The sequence below is a fragment of the Magnolia sinica genome, chromosome 19 (genome assembly GCF_029962835.1).
Source record: "Magnolia sinica isolate HGM2019 chromosome 19, MsV1, whole genome shotgun sequence".
Taxonomy (NCBI): domain Eukaryota; kingdom Viridiplantae; phylum Streptophyta; class Magnoliopsida; order Magnoliales; family Magnoliaceae; genus Magnolia; species Magnolia sinica.
Genome location: NC_080591.1, coordinates 56,212,071 through 56,238,798, shown reverse-complemented (window position 1 = coordinate 56,238,798; position 26,728 = coordinate 56,212,071). Strand labels below are relative to the sequence as shown.

At 40.4% G+C, this 26,728-nt stretch overlaps 1 protein-coding gene across 1 annotated transcript in view; it reads right to left on the bottom strand.

Moving 5' to 3' along the window:
- Window positions 1–23,383, bottom strand: part of LOC131234500 (5'-3' exoribonuclease 3-like) — a 52,065-nt gene extending 28,682 nt beyond the window's left edge. The window contains exons 1-6 of the mRNA XM_058231430.1: window positions 22,959–23,383; window positions 20,309–20,371; window positions 19,451–19,603; window positions 18,452–18,622; window positions 17,393–17,470; window positions 16,925–17,035 (exon numbers count right to left, since the gene is read on the bottom strand). Coding sequence (XP_058087413.1) covers window positions 16,925–17,035; window positions 17,393–17,470; window positions 18,452–18,622; window positions 19,451–19,603; window positions 20,309–20,371; window positions 22,959–23,030 — 648 coding nt within the window. The 5' untranslated portion in view covers window positions 23,031–23,383. The remainder of the gene's footprint in view (window positions 1–16,924; window positions 17,036–17,392; window positions 17,471–18,451; window positions 18,623–19,450; window positions 19,604–20,308; window positions 20,372–22,958) is intronic.
- Window positions 23,384–26,728: the final 3,345 nt, after the last annotated feature.

The following is a 26,728-nucleotide window of genomic DNA, read 5'->3' as shown; positions in this document are numbered from 1 at the left end:
ACCAATCTAGCCTTGTATCATTTCGAACCATTGTGCTCCTCCTTCAGTCTGTAAACCCACTTATTATGAAGAGCTTTCTTATCCTTAAGTAGAGTGACTAGCTCCCATGTACGATTAGACTCAAGAGAGTCCATCTAATCATCCATGGCCTGCTCCCACTTAACCCGTGTATCTGACTGTAACGCCTCTTCAAAACACTCTAGTTCACCATTATCTGTCAGCAGTAGATCATGGAAGGAGGATGAGCATCGGACCGTGGGTCTCCTCTCCCGAGTAGACCTCCTCACAACCGGTGTCTGTGGCTCTGCCTCATAATGCTCTTGTGCATGATCATCCTGTGGCGCTGTAACACCCGTGTCCGGTAACTCTTCCAATTGCGAATTCTTTTTCATCGGCCTTATTTTCTTGCATACTGTCCTTATGCATCACTTTTTCATTGAAGACTACGTCCTTGCTTCTGATGATTTTCCTGTTTTCTGCATCCCAAAACCTATAGCTAAAATCATGCTACCCGTATCTTATAAACGTGCACCTCCTGGATTTCGCATCCAGCTTGTTTTTGTGCTTTGCATCAATGTGAACATATGAAGTGCAACTGAACATTCTGAGATGTGCAAGGTTCACTTCTTTCCTAGTCCACGCTTCTTCTGGTAGCCCACAATCCAATGGTGCTGAGGGACTTCTATTGATAAGATATGTGGCAGTATTCATAGCATCTACCCAAAACATCTTGGGCAACCCTGCATGAAACCTCATGCTCCTGGCGCGCTCAAGATGGTCCTGTTAATGCGCTCAGCCACACCATTCTGCTACGGTGTCCCTGGAATCGTTTTCTAATGTTTGATTCCATTTTTTGCACAATACTCCTCAAACCTCTTATCACAGTACTCTCCCCCATTATCAGATCTCTGTTTTACCTGTCTCATTTTCTACCATAACTTTTCACTTCTTCGATACATCAAATATATCAGATTTATACTTTAAGAAATAGACCCATAGTTTTCTACTAGCATTATCAATAAAATAAACAAAATCACGTGAGCCACCAAGAGATGATACCTGTGCCAATCCCCACGCATTAGTGTGTACAAGCTCCAACAAGTACGTCTTTGGAGCGCATCTTGTTTTCTTGAAACTTACCCTCTTTTACTTGTCATACACGCAATCCTCGCAAAATTCGAAGTCAATAGACTTCAGCCCTGGTAGCTTCCCTTTTAACAATAGCACTTTCATCCATTTCTCACTCATATGTCCTAACCTCTGATGCCATAACTGCTCATTCACTCTAGTTGATGCAACTGCGAATGAACTATAAGATCCTAAAGTCACGTACAAAGTACATTCTTTTTTACCTCGAGATATCACCAAGGCACCTTTTGTGATCTTCCAGGAATCACTGTGAATGTCGTCATATAACTGGTATCGGCCAACTGCCCCACTGAGATCAAGTTCCATTTCAAACTCAGTACATGTTTGACATTCTTCAATTTCAAAGTCGTTCCATCTTTCTGATTTATATGAACGTCTCCCTTTCCAACAATACTGCACGGCTCATCATCACCCAGGTAGACTCTCCCGAAGTCACCTGATACATAGTTACGCAGAACTTCCTTACACGAAGTGGCATGAAACGAAGCACCCGAGTCTATAACCCAAGACTCATTCCTCGCATCAAGAGACAAGATCAACGCCTCTGTGTCACTCTCCTCAGATAGATTCACTGAATCCTTCCCACCTTGAGAGCTTCCTTCTTGTTTCTTGAGCGCCCTGCAATCACGTTTCATATGCCCCTTCTTGCCGCAATGCCAACACCCGTCTTTGTCTTTCGGTCCCTTGGACTTCTTCCTCGACTTAGAACGTCCGTGTTTATTGCCTCCTTTATTCAGCGATCTTCCTCTTCCTTCAACGTTTAGAGCATTCCCTGAATCCCCTGAAACTCCTGATGCCTTTCTTCTAGATTCTTCGCTGAGAATTAGACCGGCCACATCATCAAATTTCAACTTTGTCGACCCTGAAGAATTGCTCACAGCAATCACCAAACCATCCCAACTGTCTGGCAAACTGGATAAGATCAATAACGCCCTGACCTCATCCTCAAAAACAATGCCAACAGATTCCAACTGGCTCGTGACTGTATTGAACTCGTTTAGATGTTCAGCCACGCTCCCACCATCTGACATCTTCATGTTGAATAGTTGTTTCATAAGATAAACCTTGTTAGATGCAGAGGGTTTTTCATACATGGTGGTTAGGGCTTCCATTAATTCTTTTGTAGTTTTCACCTTGGATATGTTGAAGGTAACGCTCTTAGACAAAGAGAGTCGGATCATTCCTAAAGCCTTCCTATCTAGTAAAAACCATTCATCATTTATCATCTTTTCTGGTTTCTTCTCTTTTTCTTCTAAAGGAATATAGAGGTCCTTTTGATACAGATAATCCTCCATCTGCATCTTCCAGAAGGCAAAGTTTGAACCATCAAACATGTATCAGTCCCTGTGGATTCGACCTCGGTCTTACCGAGTTTATTACTACGTCACAACCCTGCACTTGGGGAGTGAACACGAACTGAGATCCAATCTCAAGTCTCACCCACAAACGTTAAACAAGAAGAAATATAAATTAGAAACAGATCAAAGCAATCCAAACAAACCACAAGACAAGATATACGTGGAAAAACCCCAACAAGGGTAAAAGACCACAGATGCAAACTTCCACTATGAAGAAAAACGAAGATTACAAGGCAATATACTAACATCTCCTTTGGAAGTACATAGAAAACCATTTGCCCACACCTTACAATTATTTTCATATACCCTAGAAAAGCCCTAGGGACACCTATATATAATTTAGGCGACTTCCTTTTTACACCCTTGCAAAAGCTGACTCAAAAATCCGCAGTTCGCATCAAATCCGGAAATGAAACTACGTAACCTTGACTGGTCGAGTAGGCTACATGACTGGTCGAGCACCCTGAATAATTGCTCACGCCAATCACCAAACCATCCCAACTGTCTGGCAAACTGGACAAGATCAATAACGCGATGACCTCATCCTCAAAAATAATGCCAACGGATTCCAAGTAGCTCATGATTGTATTGAACTCATTTAGATGTTCAGCCACACTCCCACCGTCTGACATCTTCTTGTTGAATAGTCGTTTCATGAGATGAGGATGCTGAATGTTTCTCATACATCGTATCTAGGGGATACATTAATTCTTTTGTGGTTTTCACCTTGGATATATTGAAGGTGACGCTCTTAGACAAAGAGAGTCGGATCGTTCCTAAAGCCTTCCGATCCAATAAAAACCATTCATCATCTGTCATCTTCTCTGGTTTCTTCTCTTTTCCTTCTAGAGGAATATAGAGGTCCTTCTGATACAGACAATCCTCCATCTACATCTTCCAGAAGGCAAAGTTTGAACCATCAAACTTAGTCTTCCCTTCTTCCGTCATCGCGCCCACTTGAACTAAACCAATGGCTTTGATATCAGTTGTTGCGCAGCATGCCAACAACGCTAGTGAACCGAGATCTAATCTCCGGTCTCACCCACAATGATAAACAGAAAGAAATATAATCTAGAAGTAGAATCAAAGCATACCAAACAAATCACAAAACAAGATATACGTGAAAAAACCCCAAACAAGGGTAAAACAAACCACGAGTGCAAACTTTCACTATGAAGAAAATGAGATTACAAGCAATATACTAACATTTTTCCTTAGATGTATAGAGAAAACCCTTTGCCTACACTTTAGAATAATTCCCATTACCCTAAAAAAGCCCTAGGGACCCTTATTTATACTTTAGGCAACTTCCCTTTCGCACCTTTGCGAAAACTGACTCAAATTTCTGCAGTCCGTATCAAATCCGGACTCAAATCTGCATAAGCTCGATTGGTCGTGCAGAGTCTTCGACCAGTCGAGGCTCGATGGACTTTGAGTCGACCCAGCCACTCAACCAGTCGAGCAGGACACTCGACTAGTCAAGCGGCCCCCAGATGTGGCTCCACATCTCAACAATCTCTCACTTGGAGACACATCACCATAAACCTTCGTATTCTATATCTAAAGTGCACCACCACCCCGTCTTCAAGCTTGAAGACCAATCAAAGCTGAACAGAGCTTCAGCTTCTTCCGTGTGACCACCTTGGTCAGCATATCCGCAGGATTCTCACTTATATGAATCTTCTCCAAAGCAATCGATCTATCTTCCAGTAATGAACGTATGAAGTGATATCTGATGGCAATATGCTTAGTCCTTGAATGAAAGGTTGAATTCTTAGCCAAGTGTATTGCACTCTGACTGTCACTGTACAACTTGTAATCTGCTTACTTCTTACCCAACTCTTCCATGAAACCTTGCATCTACACCATCTCCTTTCACGCTTCTGCAGCCGCAACATATTTTACTTCCATCATATTGATAGATACTATCTTTTGTAACTAAGAGACCCAACCGACTGCAGCACTACCCAGAGTAAAGACATAACTGGTAGTGCTTCTTCTGTTGTTGATGTCTCCTGCCAAATCTGAATCTATGTAGCCTTGTAGCTTGATTTCTAGATCCTTCATAACACAGTCGTACATCCACAGTACCTACCAGGTATCTAAGGATCCACTTTACAACTTCTCAATGTTCCTTCCCAGGGTTGTTCATGAACCTGCTAACAACTCCCATTGCTTAAGCAATGTCTGACATCGTGCTTACCATAGCATACATGAGACTCCCAATAGCTGACGCGTATGAGACTTTAGTCATGTAGTCCCATTCCTCTTGCGGCTTTGCACCTCGCTCCGTAGAAAGCTTGAAGTGGTTGGCTAATAGAGTACTAATCGACTTAATACCTCCCATACTGAATCGATCAAGTACCTTGGCTATGTACTCTACTTGTGACAAAACCAGTTTCTTGTTTTCCCTGTCACGCTTTATCTTTATGCCTCGGATTTGTTTTACAGCTCCTAAATCTTCATGGAAAAAGGGGGAAACATGGAGAAAATGGTGAAATTTTTCAGTGAAACTTTAGGACATGCCTAAATACACATATTTACATATTCAGGAATAAAAAAATTGCAAAAAGATTGCATTAAATAAGATGTTTCCATTTAATAGGGGCCAAAAGGCATGCGTTGTCGTAAGAAATCACTCAAATAGTAACCAAAATGAGTTTATATAATACAAATGTAAGCTTATAACAATGAAGACATGCAAAAGTAAATGAATTAAAAAAATACACATTTCTTGCCATATTTCATCCCCACATAGAATGACGAGGTGGCTCGTAATCATTGTCCGGATCCCGCAACAGTTGAGAGTACTACTGTTACCCAACATGTTGGGCCCACCATCAATGTGCGTGGGTTATCCACGCTGTCCATCCGTTTTTTCAGCTCATTTTAATGGTTGTTTCGAAATTTGAAGCATGTCCAAAGATCAAGTGGACCACACCATATGAAACGGTAGTATTAATGATTTCCACAGTTGAAACCTTGGTAGGGCCTACAATGTTGTTTATTTGTCATCCAACCCATTCATAAGATCACAAAGACATGGATGAAGGAAAAACACAAATAACAGATTGATCCAGAACTTCTTTGGCCTCATGGAATTTTAGACGGTATAATTTCAATTCACACTGTTTCCATGGTGAGGTCCACTTGAGATTTGGATATACTTAGTTTTTGGGCTAAAGCCCTCAATTTATGTGATAAAATGGATGGACAGAGTGGAAAAAATATGTAAATCACAGTGGACCCACATAAATTACTCGGTATTCATATCCACACCGTCCAACCATTCGAAGATATCATTTTAGTTTACAGAATAAAGAATAAGTCAGATCCAAATCTCTAATGGACCACACTACATGAAAACAATAATGATTGGATATCCACCATTAAAATCCTACTAAGGCGCACTATACTATTTATTTGACATCCAATATGTATGATTAGGTCATATAGACCTAGATGAGGGGGAAAATCAAATATTAGCTTGATCCAATACTTTTATGGGCTCAAAAAGTTTTCAATGGTCCACGTTCATTCAACATTGTTTCCTTTTTTTCTTCTCTTTTTTTCATTTTTTCTATTTTTTTTATTTTTTATTTTTTATTTATTATTATTATTATTATTTTTACAGCACACACACCATCACACACTCACGCCGCAGTGAGATTTCACCACCTATGTGTACTCGAACCCTCGACCAGGTGTTGAAACTCCCGCGAGTCTACCACCAGAGTAAGAGCAAGGACCCAACACTGTTTCCTGTAATGTGGGCCACTTGAGATTGGGATATACCTCATTTTTGGTCTCATACCCTAAAATGGTCTAAAAAAATAAATAGACGGTGAGGATACAACACATACATCATGGTGGGGCCTACAAAACTAGGTGACGTCACCAGCGAGTCTCCCTACTTAACAACTAATCCGCGTCGTGGACGGTGATTTCCTTCCTGCACTGAGATGCTGACCATCATAATGTTTTTAAAAAATCCACCCCGTCCATCCGTTTTTTTAGATCATTTTAGGACATCAGATAAAAAATCATATGGATCCAAAACTCAGGGCAGCCGGACGAGAGAAAATAGTGGAGATTCAGTGACCACCGTTTAAACATAATTTGGGCCCACATTGAATGTATGTGGTATATCCATGCTGTCCATCTGTTTTTCCATCTAATTTAAGGTGTTGAGCCCAAAATTGATTCATATCCAAAGATTAAGTAGATCATACCATTGGAAACAGTGGGGATAATGATTTCCACCGTTGAAACCTTTCTAGGCCCCACAATGATGTTTATTTTTCATCCAACCTGTTCATAAGATCATACAGACATGTATGAAAGGAAAACACAAATATAAGCTTGATCCAAAACTTCCATGGCCCTCCCAAGTAATTTTCAACGGTAGACATTCAATTCAATTGTTTCTTGTGGTGTGGTCCATTTGAACATTGGATATGCCTCATTTTTTCCTAAAGGCCTACAATTATCTATTAAAATGTATGGACAGAGTGGATAAAATAAATAAATCACGTTGGACCTCACCGAGTTTACTCAAGTTCCAACCCATACGACTTACTCACGTACGCAATCTACTACCTTAAACGGATTGGATACTCCCTACGACTAGCGTGGTCGGTGCTTTGTGGACCTCAAACATGATGTATGTGTATCATCCATACCGTCTAATTCATTTTAGAGACAATTTTATGGTAAGAATCCAAAACTGAAATGGATCAAAATCTCAAATGGACCACACATCGTTGATTGAACTCTTACCATTAAAAACTTCCTGGAGCTACAACAATTTTGGATCAAGCTGATATTTGTTTTTTGCCTTAATCCAGGTCCGTATGAACTAATCTGCATGCCGTGTGACCTAATCCACAGGTTAGATGTCAAAGAAACGTTACAGTGGGCCTAAGAGGTTTTTAATGATAGACGTTCAATCATTACTATTTTCCCATGGTGTGGTCCACCTGAGATTCTAGTCAATCTCATCCATAAGAAAATTAATTAAAATGACCTGTAAAAATGAATGGACGGTGTTGATAAAACACATGGATCATGGTGGGCCCACATAACATCATGACCGTGTCACTAGTGAAGCCGCATCACGCGCGACTCACGCTACGTATCTTCCTCTCTTCTTCTTCTTCTTCTTTTTTTTTTTTTTTAAAAAAACAAAACGTAAAATCTCACCGAAGAGAAAATGCGGCCGAAGAAAGGGGGTTTTTGGAGGTGGATTGTTGCCGAAGAAAGGAGGATTTTCTTACATGTAAATCCGGCGCTGTCGGTCGGCATTCTTCCGATGTTGATCGAGGCGATCTTCGGAGCTCCGATTTCTGATCAACAAGTAAGAGATCTCTCCCGTTCCGATATTTTTTCTGATTTTTTGAAAGAGGGGTTTTCTTACCTATTTATTGGATTTTTGGTCGGCGATAATCCAAGATTTTTGCCGATATCTCCGATATTTCGCCGATATCGCCGATATTTCACCGATAATCCGAAGAGAAACAAAAAAATGGGGTTTCGGTGTCACTGGGCCAGCGACACCGATATTATCGGCGATAATTTCGAGATTTCGTCGACAACTCGAACACGCTTGTGACAAAACTAGTTTCTTGTTTTCCCAATCACGCTTTATCCTCATGCCTAGGATTTGTTTTGCCAACTCCTAAATCCTTCATAGCAAATTCTCTACACAGTTGTCTTTTGAGATCCGAGATGTTTTTCATGCTTGATTCGGCCATAAGCATATCATCAACGTATAAAAGAAGGATGATGTATAACGTATCAAACTTCTTCAAATAGCAGTGGTCCGCATGACATCTCCTAAAACCGCTTTCCCAACATGAAACTGCCGAACTTCTTGTACCATCGCCTTGTGTTCTGCTCATGCCATATAGACTCTTCTTCACTGCACACCTTGTTCTCTTTTCCGGTGCCACGTATCCTGTTGGCTATGCATACATATCTCTTCTTCAAGGTCCCCATGAAGATAGGCTGTCTTAACATCTAGCTTCTCTAGATGTAAGTCCTCTGTAACTATGAAAGTGCACCAGAAACTTGTTCACTCCCCAAGTATAGGGTTGTGATGTAGTAATAAACTCGGTAAGACCGAGGTCGAATCCCAAGGGACTGATACCTGTACGTTATCTGAACCCAAGTAGAACTAGAACTGGACTAAGATGTGATCTAAACCAAATAGAATTTAGGGAATAATTGTGGAATAATTATCTAATAACTTAAGGAATTCAAAGGAAGGAAACTAGGGATTCAGAGGATCCACTTGTAGAGATCAGGGAGATCTTATGCCTGCATCAAGAATTATTGAATTTAAACTGAACTTACTTGATCTGGTTTTCAAGAGATGAAAGGTATACGAATTAGAATGGATTACATCATCTAACCATGCCCAGGAGACAAAGCAAACAACAGGATTAAACTAATTACCAACCAATCAATAGTGCATGAAAGTTAGGAAGGGTACCGTCATCTGACCATGCCCATGAGATGATGGTGAACAACAGGGCTTCCTGACGTCATAAACATAAAAGGAAAGGAACATGCTCAAAGCTATCTCAGACCCATTGTAATTTCAGTCACAATAGACCATTAAAAACTACAAACATCCCTTAATAATTAAACCACAATCAGGTTCAATTCACAATTAAATAATTAAATCAACAAATAGAGTCTCCCATCTCACTACAAGCTTCACCTCTTAGCCCTAGCTAAGAGGTTTAGCCCGTCATGATGCGGCTAACCTTTAACAAAGCAAACAAAAGAAATATCAAGGAAAAGAAGAAACCGGCTGCCTTTTTCTCTCTATCACGTTCCAGCCACGTCCCTGCCTCCCGTCTCTTCTCTTTCAATCCCTTCTTCAATGCTTTCTCCAAAAACCCAACTGACCCCCCTCCCCCTTTCTCCCCCTTCTTTTTATCACCCTGAAGGTCGGCTGCAGGGTCCTCCCACGCAAGAGGCGGTGTTACAGGTTTCGCAGCCGGAATGCGCAACCTGAGGAATTGCAAAGATGGGTTGCGATTGGACCGAGACTGAGATGAAAGATCCTCCAGTCCACGAAATCTGACCACATAGGAAGGGTTTAAATCCCCTGTTTCAAAGCTTGAACAGTTTGGATCATTGTTTTGATCAGCGATGATGGCCCACCTGGATTGACCGCAGCCTCTGCTACGGAACAGAGCTCGCGCAGGCATTCCGCTGTGCCGTTAATGGGGTCCATAAATAGACTTATCAAGGAAATCCACACAGTCCACTGGTTTCCCCTCGGAATTTAAAGAGAAGTAATGATAATTAATATTATATTAATATAATATAATATATAGGATATAGATGGTGGTGGGCCCTACGTGGGACCAAGGTCACCTAGACGTGGGTTACACCCACCCTCTGGATGCAATGGATGGTTCCGATCTTCGAACTCGCTGATGAGTGGGGCCCACAACGCAAAACCGCAACGCACGGCGTAAACGCTATTGCGTTTTGGTTTAAATTGGAAGAAGAAGCCAGTCAAGGGTCGGATTGACCGACTTTTCATTTCTGTGCACAGCCAGTGCACTTGTGCACTATGCACACGCATACTCCAGTGGGGTCCATTATGATGTTTTTGAGAAATTCGCTCCGTCTATTTGTTTTGTTAGCTCATTTAAACAGTTGAGACCAAAAATGGAGAATATCTAGATATCAGGTGGGCCCCACTTAAGGTTTTAAGGGGTTGATCTATCCGTTGGGCCACTTTCACAGCGGTCCAATGGTTGATTTTTGATTTGTACGACTTATTTAAGGTCTTCAGGCCATATATAAAGTTTCGAGTTGAACGGATGGTGGGAACCCTATGATCTTGTATTCTGTACCAATTCTTATACCTGCTTCAGGTCATATAGACTCTTCTTCAGTCTGCACACCTTGTTCTCTTTTCCTGGTGCCACATATCCTGTTGGCTGATGCATATATATCTCTTCTTCAAGGTTCCCATGAAGAAAGGCTATCTTAACATCTAGCTACTCTAGATGTAAGTCCTCTGTAACTATGAAAGTTCTACAACAAACTATAAGAAGATTCGGAAGTATATGACAGATGGTAATTTTTCTTTTTAAAAAAATCCATCTTTTGAGCTTTACATTGTGGGTTGAACCGATGCCTTCATGTCCAAAAGTGTGGGAGGACCCAATTTCACGTAGAGTTCAAGCATTCACAAGGATTGCAATTGCAAATAAAATTTTCACCCTACATGTACCAAAAAAGTGGCCTGGTTCTCCTAATATGTGTTTTCGATGTCAAATTGTAATTTCTGCATTGCACCGTTGCCCGAGATATTTGGGACCACTACTTTGAGCTTGTTGGTATGAGGTGGATGTTAATTATGTTTATTAAAGATGAGATCAGAGTGTTTTGTGAATAATGACTCCCTTGGCTATCCTATTACGACCGTTGAAGGAAGGAAATAAAATCAGAATCATATACCTATGGAAAACCAACTATATAAGGTATGCTAGCTATACAAGGTATGTTTCAGCCTGTCTAACATCCCCCTCAAACTAATGCGGGTCATCGACAAGTAATAGTTTGCCAACGAGAAATGAGTGACGTGCAGAAGTTAGGGACTTGGTGAAAATGTCTGCAATCTGATCATGGGATGCAACATGTGGTAGAGAAATGAGCCCAGATTGAAATTTCTCACGAATAAAGTGACAGTCAACTTCAATATGCTTCGTCCGTTCATGAAAAACTGGGTTAGAGGCAATCTGAATGGCACTGAGATTATCAACATGGAGTGGAGTAGGATTCTGCACAGGAATGCCCAAGTCGGAAAGAAGTCCACATAACCAAACAAGCTCACTACACGCAGCAGACATCGCTCGATACTCGGCTTCTGTGCTTGATTTGGAAACAGTGGCCTGCTTCTTACACTTCCAAGAGATGAGAGAAGTGCCGAGAAAAACACAGTAGCCAGGTGAGAGCGCAACCAGCCCAATCGGCATTCGAATATCTGAGGTCCAGAGTCGCCGTGGAGGAGAAGAACAGTTGATCGATCTAGAGTTCCACGCAGTACCGTATGATGCGTAACACCGCAATCATATGAAGAGTCCGAGGAGCGTAAACAAATTGGCTGACAACTTGGACCACGTAGGCAATATCAAGACGAGTCATAGTTAAGTAAACCAGACTTCCAACCAAACGACAGTATAAGTCGTGCAAGTAGATCACCATCGTCGCGCCCATAATGAATGTTAAGTTCTAAGGAAGTCTGAACTTTTGATCCGTCAATGATGCCAAAGTGAGAAGATCCTTGGCATATTTACGCTGGCTGACCAGGATCCCACGTTTAGAACGTGAGATTTCAAGCCCAAGAAAGTATGTGAGATGGCCGAGGTCTTTCATCTTGAAGGAGGATTGCAGAACTTCCTTTAAAGCCGAGATGCCAGCAGTATCGCTACCAGTCAGTAGGAGGTCGTCAACATAGACCAGAACAATGACAATTCCGTGAGCAGTGGTATGCAAAAATAAGGATGGGTCATGACCACTTTGAGTAAAGCCAACACCCGTAACAACATCGTGAAAGCATTGGAACCATGCCCGAGGTGCCTGTTTGAGGCCGTACAGGGCTTTCTTTAGGCGACATACCTTATTGTCAGGGATTAAGGAGCCAGGAGGAGGTTTCAAATACACGGTTTCTTGAAGATCTCCATGAAGAAAGGCATTTTTCACATCCATCTGAGCGAGTGGCCATGAGCGAACAGAAGATATAGCCAGAAGAGTACGAACAGTTTTCATCTTGGCCACGGGAGCGAAAGTCTCATCATAATCAATTCCGTATTCTTGTTTGTATCCCTGAGCGACAAGTCGAGCCTTGTATCGATCCAATGATCCATCAGACTTGAGTTTGACCGAATAAATCCATTTGCTACCAATTAGCTGTTGAGGGTCAAATATTGCATATCAGACCCATTTATTACATAGATTTACACACATGATACCGCTTAATGGCCTGATTAATCGTGTTTATAATGCAGAGTGTATGTACGAGCTTGGACCGAAATGGGTGCTTAAAGCATGGACATAGAGCATATCAACCGATCAGGCGCTCGATGTTCACGAGCGGAACGACGGATCGAGGTAAGTTCGGGATCAGCAACGGGTACAGTAGGTTCGGGTTGAGTAATAGGTGGTGGATCTGTACGTGGTCGACGTGAGTAAACCTGCAACGGACGAGGGAGAGTACTTGAGGCAAACGGAATTTCTGGAAAGGCAGTTAGACCAGGAGAGTTGGGAGTGTGCGGAGGAGGAAGAGATGAATGAAAAGCAATGTGCTCAAGAAAAACAACATGTCGTGAAACCCGAACACGACGAGAAACCGGATCATAACACCGAAAACCCTTCTGAGTTTCCCCAAATCCCAAGTACATACATTTGACTGATTTTGGAGATAGTTTGTTACGTTCACGTGAAGCCAGGTGAACATAACAGATACAACCAAAAACACGAAATGTGGAATATGCAGGAGGTAAGCCAGTGAGAACAGAGTAAGGAGATTTACTGTTCAGAACTTTGGTTGGCATCCGGTTAATCAAGTAGACGGAATGTAACATTGCTTCAGCCCAGAAAGAACGAGGAACACTCATAGCCGTCATCAGGGTGTTGGCAGTTTCAATAATATGACGATTTTTTCTTTCAGCCACCCCGTTCTGTTGTGGAGTATCAGAACAGGTGGTTTGATGAATAATTCCATGCCCTTGAAGAAATGTACGAAAATCAGTTGAGAGATATTCCCCCCCTGAGTCAGAGCGGAGAGTTTGAACTGAAACCCGAAATTGAGTCTCCACCATAGAGTGAAATAACTTGAATTTTTCAAAAACCTGTGACTTCGATTGTAGAAAGTAAATCCAAGTGTAACGTGTGAAATCATCAATGAATATTACATAGTATCGTAACCCAGAGAGAGACATAATTGGTGAAGGACCCCAGACATCCGTATGCACAAGTTCAAACATAGAAGATGATTTTGTAGTACTTAGGGAAAATGGAACACACTTACTTTTTGAAAGACAACAGGAAGAACAAGAATAATCCAAATCATTTTTATTAAGAGAAATATTCCCTAACATGCCAGACGAAATTAACTGAAGTAACCGATCGGAATGTGGATGACCTAGGCGAAAGTGCCATAGTTTCCACAATTTATTTGCTGAAGAAATATCTGATGAAGAAGGAGAAAAGAAACAACGGGCCGGAGTGACAGATGGATCAAAATCCAGCACGTACAGACGACCATGCCGCCTACCCCTCCCAAGTACCTTCCCCGTCGCCAGATCCTGCACAAAACAACAGTTGGGAAGAAATATGACTAAGCAATTATTTGATGTGAGTTGACCAACTGAAATTAAATTGGAGGAGAGGTTAGGGACATGAAACACATCACGAAGGGTGAACTGGCGATGAGCAGAAGGAGAGAAAGTCAATGATCCAACAGACTGAATAGGTAGTCTAGTGCCATCCGCAGTAGAAATAGCCTGATTGCCGGTGTAGGGACAAATGTCACGAAGATGGGATACAGCACCGGTCATATGATTGGAAGCACCCGAATCGAAGAACCATGTAGAAGATGGGGATATACCTGACATACCGGCCGCAGAAAGGGCCTGAACGATTTGCTGGAGCATCGCAGGAGTCAACGGAGATGAAAGACCTTCAGCAGAAACAGTAGATGTAGAATCAGTAACAGTCGGCTCGGAAGAAATAGTGGCAGCAGTAGCAGAAAGAGCACGACCACGGCCACGACCACGACCACCACGTCCACGGACGGAAGAAGATGCATATGCACGTGTACGGCAGTCTTGAATGCCATGACCAGTTCGTCGACAATAAGCGCACCATTCTTTGCATTGAGCAACAACATGACCCACCTTGTTGCAGCCGCGACATGTTAAAAGAGAGGAGCCACGCGTTGATGTAGTGGTGGACACAGCAAGCACCATATCAGAGGATCCCGGAGTCGAGGAAGGAAGTGATAGAACTTTCAGTCGTTGTTCCTCAGCCAATAGATCATTAATAACCGAATTCAATGAAGGAGTAGGGCTACGGTTCAAGAGAGCAGCTCGACAATGCTCGAATTCCGGACGCAGTTTCATAAGAAATTGGCGAACTTGCGCACTCTCGCGCATAGTTTGGAAAATCCTGAAGTCATAAGGAAATATTGGATCCATCAAGGCCATCTCAGTCCAACTTGTGACAATTTTAGAGTAAAATGATTGGATGCTGTAGTCACCCTGAGTAAGGTTAACGAGATCCTGTTCCAGACGATATGACCGGGCCGCATTACTTTGTTGATAAATTGTCTGAAGATGCTCCCACATTGCCTTAGCCGTGCGATGAGGTGTGAGGCCAACAGCAATGGACCAATCAACCGAATCGAGAATCCAGGTAATAATCCGTCCATTGTTCATTTCCCAATCAGCCAATTTATCGGCATCCGTGGAAGTGGGAATAGTAACAGATCCATCAATTAGTCCCCACAAACCACGACCCTTCAGGAAGTTCTGAAAATGGATGGCCCATAGTGAATAGTTGGTACCATCAAAACTACACCTTGGGGCCTCTGTACGTGATGAGTTCTTGTCCATTGATCGGAGTTAATATAAAGCACGCAAAGAGTTGCAGCAGAAGAAGAATAGGAACAGCAACAGGACAGCAACAGTTGCAGCAGAAGAAGAATAGGAACAGCAACAGGACCTGTGGATCTGGAAAATGTAGATCTGGCGACGCAGCAGCAACAGCAACAGATCGGGCAAAGCTGGGGGTGGTCGGATCTTCAACAGGGGTGGTCGGATCTTCAACAGGAGTGGTCGGACGCGCAGGGGGTGGTCGGACGCGCAACAGGGGGTGGTCGGACGCACAGGGGGTGGTCGGACGCGCAAGGGGTGGTCGGACGAACGGTCGGACGCGCAGGAAGTGGGCGGATCTTCAACAGGGGACGTTCGGACAAGCAAGGAGTGGCCGGATCTGCAACAGGGGACATTCGGAAGAGCAGGGGATAGTCGGATCTGTAACAGAGGCGCGGGACGAGCAGCAGATGGTGCTTGGACGAGCAGAGGGATGATCGGACGACGCAACAGGGATGGCCGGACGACGCAGGGGTGGTCGGATCTGACAGGTGGTGCCGAATTTGGATCAGTGATGCTCTGATACCATGTAAACCGAGACGAGCTGAAAGCTTTTGTGTATTTGAGACAACCCAAAGGGGTTGAATATAAAGAGATTACAGCATCTATACAAGGAAAGAAATAAAATCAGAATCATCTACCTATGGAAAACCAACTATATAAGGTATGCTAGCTATACAAGGTCTATACAAGGTATGTTTCAGCCTGTCTATCACAGCCTGTCTTGTTTATTACAGATGAGATCAGAGTGTTTTGTGAATAATGACTCCCTTGGCTATCCTATTACGACCGTTGAAGGAGAGAAATAGTAGGACATTTGGTGAAAGAAACTTGCCTGTGGGACTGATTAAATGGCAAAATTACCTTGATGGTTACAAATTGAGATCTATATAATCTTCAGGGTAATGACCTATATGGAGATTTTAACAAAGTGGAAACCCAGTTTTAAAGATGAAGGTAAAAATTAAAATTTTTGAAAAGAAAATTGCCTTATTCTACTGAATTTGTTCTACTAGATCAAACTATCATTATAGGTTAGACGGCAATAGATCACCACTTGTTCTGCTACAGTTGGAATCCAATAAATTGTGGACCCAATTACTTGTAAATGCAATGTGTTATTTCCAACAAAGATTGACATTGTATTATTTCTATCAGTCATAGTTCTAAACCTCAGCCTTGGCAAGATTTCAGGCCAAGTGCGCATGAAAATCAGTTGCAGGCATTACTTGGCCTCAACCCTCTCTGAATAGACTGAATCAACTCAATGACTACGTTGCCTTAACTCTCCGTAACTTGTTGAGTCTACTTGATGACTCCATCGGCTTAACTCCCGACAAGACCTCTAGTAGAGGTAGCACCATCTCTCACTAACAAGAACTGCAATAAATATGCATCTTTTTCCATTATTTTTATATTTTAGCTACACACAACATTAATTTAATTTTAAAAAATCAAGTTAAGTCAATTAAAGACTCATCCTAGTCTTCAAGTCAACCCGACATGGCTAGACATACATCGAGTCAAGTAGAGTTTTTGAAATATGCTATCAGTAACGAAAAATTTAAACACATGAATTAGTGCCAGAACACAACTCCAATTGCCAACAAAATAGATGAATTGGATAACACAAGGCATCAAAACAGAAGTGCCAAACATGAATCAGCAAAAATAAAATGCAAAAAAAAAAAAAAAAACACACATCACGCAAAAAGATCTGCATATATGGTATACCTTCTGTATCTCTGATCTTTTCTTGAAAATTTTATCTTCATAAGAACCAACAGCAAGGATAAGCTGTTCTAGTCTTTCAAAATTTATATAGGCAGCATTCTCATCTTGCAACTGACCATGAACAGAAGTAATATCAATCAGTATTTTCAACTACTTGAAATCAATTGCATACAGTCCATTAACATTCCATGCCAGAGCACGGAATGAGTGAAAATGTAAAAGTATGCCCACTCAAACAGTGCCACCAAGCATCATAAAACAGGATTAAGTCCGTAGCCTTTACCCGTTTTTTTTGGTAGTGGGAAAAAGTCCATCAAACTGGTGTGAAATAGAAAGTGGGCTCACTACAGCAAATGGCCAAATTGACCAGATAGGATATTTCAGCAACTGTCCCTACTGCTCAATGCAAATATAGTAATTATCATGCACGTCTTATAACTACAAAGCAGATACAGATCAGTATTTTACTCGGCGTGTATCGATGAGATATCCACCCATGCTTTTGAACTCCTGTTTGTAAACAGCCATTAGCAAATCCATAGCGCCCTAAACAATGCAACACAGCATGCCATTAAATATTCATGAAAAAGGTAAAGAAGAGGAGAAAGTTGACAAATTCAACATTTGACCTAAGTCAGCTGCTTGCCATTTTTCTGCATTTCCACCATGAAATAATAATTTCAAAGGTTTGCTCGACTACATTCCAATGTATTGCAATGTGATATGTCGGGACTTTAGTCTTTGAATATAAATTGTCTTCTAACAATCAAAACTGTTTATACGATGAGTCCCAACTCGTTTGGTGGACAGAAAATAAATAAATATCTTAAACTAGATTATTTCAACCAATTGAAATTTGGCTCTTTTGCTTTCCAAATGGACAGTCACCATAACCCTTGTGTAATCAAGGGGTTGAAACTATTTCGAGGAGCCCTATCACATAAATGATCTGTAGTTATTGAAAGAACCCCAATTCCGATGCATAAAGTCCCAAAATATCATATTGCAATACATCGGGCTGTATTCGAGGAAACCTCCTAATTTCATTCATTTTTAACCTCATAAGCAATGTTGAGCGCATTTATTCAATACACGGAGCTGCTGATCTAGAGATTGCCACCTGATAAATCATGCCTTCTTTCTTTCAATTGGATTATTTTTGCTTCCTCTTAACAGTTAATGTACTTCATACATGCCTGGCCCGCTTGATGAAGGTATTGACTAGAATATTTAAAGAAGCAATCTAAGCAGCGGAGATCGCTTAAAGAGCAGCTCAGATATATTACACACATCTGGCTCATTTCCACGTGCACCAAGTGCACTTACAAAGTGCAATTGATAAGTTGTATGTGCACTCAAGCAATTGCAGTTGGCGTTTCACGAAAGGCATTACACCCAACCTAATCCGCAAGGAACTTCTATACAGGCCCTTATATGAGAACTTGGTACATTAAGAATAGACGTTCCAAATTCTTCTTCAAAATGCATTAGTACCAAAAAAATGTAACTACAGGCTAATATACATACCTCATGAGTTCCCAACAAAGCAAGATTAGGCACAAAATCGTTTCCCAAGAAGAATGACAGGAAGATGAAATCGTCTATGATTCGCTCGAAATTTATCAAGAAATCTTTGGGAGGTTCAGCAATTGTCATGTCGAGTTCCAAATATTCTCGTAATATCCAAATATTCAAGAACTGCCGAAATGTAAAAGAAAAAAAAACATGTCAATGAAGAACGACACTAAAGAGTTCACACTCGCATTCAAAATTAGATGAATTTAGGGTTATAAGGCTCCCAATTCTATACTCGTAGTGGGCCATGGTGATCCAACTTGTTATCTAATGGGCAGGCAGTGTAGGGATGTACCAAAAAAATCCCTGATTGGAGCATCCAATACCTTTAGCTTTTGGTGTTTTTCCTACTAAGGGCGTGTTTGGATTGGGGCAAAACAAAGAGAAAGGAAAAGAAAAGTGTAATGATTTTCTAGTGATGGATACACAAGGATTCCATGGGACTATTGATACATGGATTCCATTTTTGAGAATCTTGCTTGGATGGCAAGTGGAAATCTCATTTTTGTGAGACAATGCTCACCCGTATCTTGAGCTGGGAAAATTGACTATTAAAAAATGTAGCAATTTGCTATGCTGGTGGTACAATTTTGCTATCAAAACATTGTGAACTGTCCCATCATGGGAAAAGTGCTTCCTTTCCTCTTCTTTTCTTCTGTTTTCCCTTAATCCAAACATGCCAAGATGTCGATAGTCAATGTACACATTTTTCTTATATGTGTATTAGGTTAGAGTTCAAACAGTCACAAACTTCCAATCTGGGAGACATTTAGGGAAATACCCATACATTTGAGGCCCACAATACCGAAAATCACAGGGTTTGGGTGCCTCATCAAATGATACACATCACGTGTAATATTTTTTTTTTCTGAAAGTTATAGGAAGAATGAAGCAATGGTATTGAGAGAGAGAGAGAGAGAGAGAGAGAGAGAGAGAGAGAGAGAGAGAGACCTGATACGGCGTCTTAGCTAACGAAGCACTATCTTTGGACTGACGGAAATTAATAAACCACTCTCTTGATCTTATAGAATATACATTCTGCTTAGGAAGAGATGTTTTGGGGGACAATATGAAGCTTACTTCCTGCTCCCTGGAAGCTGCATCCTGGTGTATCAATAGTAAAAAACAATAAACACTCACTTCTTAATAAATGGGTTCGCAATATTTCATCTCTAAGAATCCATACCAAATATATCTTTGCGACATGGGTTTCCATAATTTCATGCTCTTGTTGATTTTTCCTAATCTTTTTACTTCTTTCTAATTTCAAAATTTTTTGAATGATTTCAGAACGTGTCCAATACAAGATAAGTTGTATCGGCATCTGCAATACAACTCATTCCTGTACCTTAGCAAGTCCCACTCTGAAACTTAGACCTTGAATTATCAATGAGGGCGTCTCAATATTGGCAGATCAAAATCCAGTCCACAAGGGAATCGGATTTGGCACTATCAGATTTCAATACTGGTACCATATGCAAATTGGCAGATCAATTTCCAGTTCGATTGGGATATCCCATGGGGTCCTGTCAGGTCTAATTTCAAGCACGAATTAGGATATAAAAACTTTCGATTTGGAAAGGTTAAGGTCTAGAACCGAATTACAACCCTATGCCAAAAGATTGCCTGTGCAAAAATTTCCAACATTATGTGAAGTTTTTGCTTGCTTAAAGAAGAAAAAAGGACATGCAACCCACCAAACTTTAATGTAAACTAGTCACAAAAATTTTGGTTACTTAAGACATTGCTTACAAACTAGTTTTCACTTCAACATAAGCAAGTTTCTTAAAGAGTAGACACTAAACTCACCTCCCCCAATATAGAGAAATAAACTTCATGTGTGGCTAAAGCCAACATTATAAGATCCGTGTCCTGCAAGCCAGAAAATTCAGAACTTCAGTGAAGAGAGTAATTGCAACTGAAACTAATAACCAATCAAATAATGAGGCGCTCTCTAGTGGTAACAGTACCACCGAAAGCTTACAGTGTTAACGGGCAAATGTGTGGTCCACTGAAGAGGCTGAGTGTCTGAAGGACTTTAGCCTCATTAGCAACCCTTACACGATTATTGATAAAATCATAGTGCAGAGGCTCCGCAAGGTGCTTCCAAAGGTTATTTTGACTTCCCAAGGTGCTTTCACATCCGGGAGGCAAATTCTAGATAATGCTCCGGTAGCTCATGAGTGTATTGACTCATGCCATCGGGCTGGTGTTGAAGGCAATGCTTCCAAGCTTAATTTGGAGAAAGCTTATGATCATGTTGACTAAAAATTTCTTGACTAAGTGTTTCTACATTTGGGTTTTGGGTCTCAATGGAGAAAAGGGGTCCATCCTTGTGTCTAATCTACAAGATTCTCCATCCTCATTAATGGTTTCCCCTTTGGCTTCTTTAGAGCTTCAAGGGGCCTTCGACAGGGAGTCCCCTTTCCCCTTTCTTGTTTGTCATTGTTCCGGAGGCTGTCAACAGAATGCTGAGCAAAGGGAAGTTGGTGGGTCTTTTTTGGGGCTTCAAAGCGGAAAATGTAGAGAGTAGGATTTCACATCTCTAGTTCGTTGACGACACCCTTGTTCTTTGCGAGGCTGTTGAGTCTATGGTCAACAATCTGCGTAAATTTGTGAGATGTTTTTTAAAGTTGTTTTAGGGTTAAAAGTCAATATTTCTAAAAGTGAAATCCTTGGGATCCACTTCTTTCCAGTCGAGGTGTCTGTCTTGGCTGATGTGTTTAGATGTAGGGTTGTGTCCTTCCCATCTTCTTACCTTGGTCCGCCTCTTGTGGATCAGCAACCACCCTTACACCTCTAGGATAAGGTCATTGAGTGTATGGAGAGGAAACTCTCTTCATGAAAAAGTAGAAGCCTAACATTAGGAGGAAGGATAACGCTAATCAAAGCTGCCCTTTCTAATCTCCCTTTTTATTTTATGTCATTGTTTAAATGCCCAAAATATGTCCTGGGTAGGATAGACAGACTGAGAGGGGATTTTATCTGGCAAGGTGCTTTAGCCAAGGGTAAATTCCATTTACTTGATTAACAGGAGGTTTGTAGGCCTTATTGTGAAGAAGGTGCAAAGATTAGAAGCCTGGAAGACGTCAACGATGCCCTTTTAGGAAAGTTGATTTGGAGGTTTGATCTGATGAGGATAGACTCTGGAGGTCCATTATTGATAGCAACTATGGTGTGTCTGATTTAGGCTAGGGGTTCAAGCCAGCCTCTCTTTATAGAGCATCTTCCACGTGGAAGGCGATCACCCAACTGGCTGGGAGAGTGGTTGAGGGGGTTGGTTTTTCCATCGGGGAAGGTACAAGAATTCGGTTATGTGTTGATATCTGGTTGGGTGAGGTCCCTTTGAGATTGGCGTTCCCTAACTTGGCTGCCCTTTCCCTCGACCTAGATATCTCCATTGCTCCTTTTGTTTTTGGTCTGGTTTTGATGGGGTTTGGGTTCCTCTGTGTAGACGAAAACCTTTTGATATTGAGATGGACGTGTTAATGGGCCTTCTTTAGTTTCTTCATGGTGTCTCTCCGTCTCCAGGTTGTCTAGATACTTTGGTTTGGCGCAAAGATAAATCTAGTTGATTCTCTATCAAGTCACTCTTTTACCATATTTCTAGGGTTCTTCTTCGGTTTGTTGTTCTCAAACTAGGCATTTATGGTTTTAGAGTGCTCCCCTAAGGTTGCGGCTTTCGATTGGCTTGTTGGGAGGAATAGAGTCCCCATGGCTGATAATCTAAAAAAAGAACAATTGTGCTTCCTAATATTTTCTTGCTCTACATGAATGGCATGGAATCCATGGATCATCTTTTCATCTTTCATTCTTTTGTAAAGGACGTGTGGGTTCACGTTTTGGAGGTCTTCAAAATTTCTTGAGTTATGCCAAGTTTAATTGAGCAGTTGTTCTCTTTTTGGCATGAAGGTGTCCTAGGGTCTTCTCTTAAGAAGAAATGGAGATTGGCCCTGCTTGCTAATCTTTGGTCTATTTGGGATGAAAGGAATAATCTTTGTTTTAGGAACAAAGTGGTTCCATTTTAGGGGTTTCAATAAAAAAAAAAAAAAAAACTCGTATCTTAAGGAGTGGCTCAAAAGAATCTTAAGGAGTGGCTTCTTAAGTGGTTGGGGCGGTGTTTGTGATGGTTGGGTGTGTGTATTCTTTGCCTTCATGCCTTATCAATAAAATTCTTTATTTCCTCTTTAAAAAATAAAAATAAAAATAAAAAATTGATGTGTTCACAAAATCTAACCCGGCATAAGATGCTTCACCTCAAAAACATCCAAAGCCCAGAAATCATACCAATCCAAAACAAAGATGGGCCACAACACAGGGACACATTGAGAGATAAAAATGCCCACTATTGATATGCATAGGGGACACATCATGTTGTGAGCTTATGGTGGTACCGGAACCACTCGAGAGCGCCCCTCAAATTTGTAGCTCATTCAAGTAGCACTAAAATCAGTCATACCAAGCCATACACGCAGTGATGAGTATTTGGATTGTATCCATCACGATTCCGTTGTAGCCGTATGAATGACATAATCTTATGCTCTCCCTCGCCAGGAACATTTGCATCAGACAATATAACCTAAGAAAAAAAAACAATTTGAAGAAAAAATAAATAAATCAGACATAATGGGCATATGGAGATATTTGAAGGTGAACAATGAAGGTCCAATTCGGAAATCCTACTCTCGCCACATCTCAATGACTGTTTAACATTCAGGCTGTTCAATGCATTCATCATGCGTAAATGGGATGGAAAGACGGATCATCAGGCTGGCCAAAAGTATAAGAAAAAAATGCATGATGTGGCCCGCCCGATGACCTGAATGGCCAGATTTCCAAGCTAAGGAGCAAACACGACGTGGTCCATTGGAAGAACTGCATAGACCTCATAGAGTAGACACATTACCACAAGAACCTTAGGGCCCATTTGGATGCAATTGCGCAAAAAAGGGGTTTCCAGAAAAGGAGTTTCAAGCCTGCTTTTACCATCAACTTGACAGAAATCAATTGGATTGGTTTTTGTCAAGTCGGCATTTTAGTGCCTATTCTGTCGAGTGAGATGATGAAACAGGGGTTTGCAAAGTGCATCTAAACACAAACCAAAATCCCCCGGTTTGTCTCAAAAGGGACTTTATGCCTCAAATGCCCCTTTTGATGGTCCATCCAAATGAGCCCTTAGTAGGGCTCATTCAAACAATCTCTTACCAACAAAGAGTCCTGATTATTTCAAAATTTGAGGCTTTAACAGTTATTAGTAAGAAAAAGGAAGCAAATTACAGTTCCTAATACTATCTATGTAATTAAAAAATAATTTTCAATGAAATTCATCATTATACCTTAATGTCTTTCCAACCCGGGTCATTGTTCAATCTTGAATAAACATGGCATTTAACCTCCTCCAATAATTTTATCATGAATTTAGTTCCTGATCTAATAACACTTGAATCCGAAACCTCGCACGGAATTTCTTGAAAATCCTGCCCAATTTCCTAAAGAACAATAAAACTAATTCAAGATTATGAACACATGAAAATGATTTTTTTTTTTTTAATAAATATAGTAACACCTTTTGATCGTTCTCCTTATTTACTTTTGGAAGAAAAACTAACATCAAATGAGTGCAATTGTTATGGGGAATTGAAGAAAAAGACACCATAAGTTCTTTTAGCTTTGCAGATAAGAAGCGCCCACATCTTTGCTTCCTCATTTTGGCTATTGTTGCTACTCCGTCTAGATGTAAATTTAAGCCAGTAAACCAATATAACATGTACAATGTAGATAAATGAAAGCTGCAAGCGGTTCCTCAAAGAAAAGACAGTATAAAGCATAGAAATAGGATATTGAAAGAAGGAAAGAAGTGTAATGGTGACCATATGATGATGAGAGTGATTACAGTAACTCTACAATTACAGAAGCAAATAAACAATCTCTTGTAGCAACCAAATGATAAATGAGAAGATGAATAGGTGCTTCGTTCTGAAGAAAAATAAAGAAATTACGTAAAAGGATTTGCTTACTAGTAAGAAATGAACACAACTTGCAAATTTACCACTAATATAGTAAGAAGTCAAGTTTGTTATTTAGGTAGTTAAAAATACAGATTCATCTCAAATGGCTGCTTTCCTATTTGATTGCAAGTTTTTGTCACTACATGGGTAGTTTACTTGTTACCTCCCATGAAGGAATGCTGATTGCACACAACATCTAGCATGCATTCTTCTACATGGATACTCATGGGGATGGCCAAACCAGTCATACAATAGCCACAACAAATATGAGCCATGCCCAATAGTCAATTTAGCCAGAAAATCCTAAGAGCTCAATTTGAGTAAGGTAAATAGACACCCAACATTTTTTATTTTATTTTATTTTTAATATTTTGCCCTTTTTAGAACTAAGGGGATTGGAGCATCCAATCAGTCTGTTTTTGTGGGATGGCCCCTTCATGCCTTGGCCTACGGATGAGCAGTCCGGATCTCTTGAAGGTGCCATGTGTCCACATGGGGATTCATGTGCCAAAACATCGGCAAAAACAACTAGCCTGCACACTTAGCATTCCTCCTTCCAAGTAAGCCTAACCATTAGGACACAATCTTGTTTATAAGATCATTTATTTTGGAATTTTCACCACCATCATATTACACTTTTTGCAGCCCTATTTAGGCAAAAACCACTTGATTCGGATTGTAAACTTGTCAAATCTTAAAATGGTCTCCATCTATTGCATTGCTCATTTATAAAGATTGAGATATAGGTGAAAAGACCACTTTTCCCTTAAAATGATGTCCCTCACCGAACATGCAAAAAAGACCATTTTACCTTCGGGGTGATGCCATTCACCTAAAGGCAAGGTGATGGGCCCTCATTTCCAATGGTTCTAAAAGGCAACATAGGAGTAGTGACATCACCCACAGCCAACTCATCAATATCTCTTCTTTGGCACCAAAATAACCCCTTGTTGCATTGTTAAATTTACTAAAATAACCTTTCGGGCACAACTCATAATACCATGGCCCCCATCTATATATGCTAGCAAGCTAAGAACCCTAACCACGGTTTTAAATACCAGTCGAAATGGCCAATACGTAGTGTATCAGTACAAATGTGATAAATCGATACTTATCACTTATCATGTACAAAAGAAAATTCACTAGAAAAAAATAACAAAATACATATCATATTATTTACTTAATCCTTAAATAAAATATTAATGTCATTTATCAATCCATAGAAGTATTTTTAATTGAAAAAAAAAAAAAAAAACAAACAAACATATAAAAGAATATAATATAAAATATTAATTCTATATATATATTTTTTTACCTTTGAAAATTTCACATTGATACACCCAATAAAATTTGGTTATATCAGTGATACAATACACGTCGTGTCAAGAATTAGTGGTCACTGATATGGATATGATAATTTAAACCATGATTCTAACAACTCTTCCTCATTTGCAGCATGGAAGCAAACTCCTTAATTTTAGTATAAAAAACAATTTTCTAAAGCAAAATCTAACATTTCAGTATTGTTTCAAGAATCCTTATAGAAAACATTATGTATTTATCAACCTATAGAGTGAGTGACAACATGAAGCTGGAGTAAGAGCAATGGTAACAACTCAACAATGGCAATGTAAAACAACATCCCCGGTCTCACTATGTGAAGGAGCCAGTCGATATCTTCAAAAATGCTATTAAAGACTTCGTCATATGTTTTAGGAGGAGATGGATACAACAACATGACCAGAAATAAAAAACCACAACTCCGTATACAATTTTTTCTTTTGAACAATTGCAAATTGTATATGTGCAAACTTGCATGCTTTAAAAACTTAATCATGAAGATTATTATCAATTCTCTATCAACAGTGCATGCCTTTCTCCCATTTTAGGTGATAGTTACAACTATTTTTTTCAAAATGTAAGTTTCCTATGCGAGGCACAGCTTTTATCCTTAACCAGAGGTGAGTCAAATGGTGGTTGGTCAAATCTTTGTCATCAATTAGTTTAATTGGGCCCATATTGAAAATTAACAACATGATTAGATGTGTGATGAAGCCGAATGGTCCAATTTGGACAATAATGATGGTCAATAGACTAAATTGACCAATTCAAAGATGATTAGATTACCAATAATAATAATAATAATCAACCATCTAATTGAACTGATATTGAAGACAACATGATATGATTGCGCTGAAATTGGAGATGAATGGTCCAATTA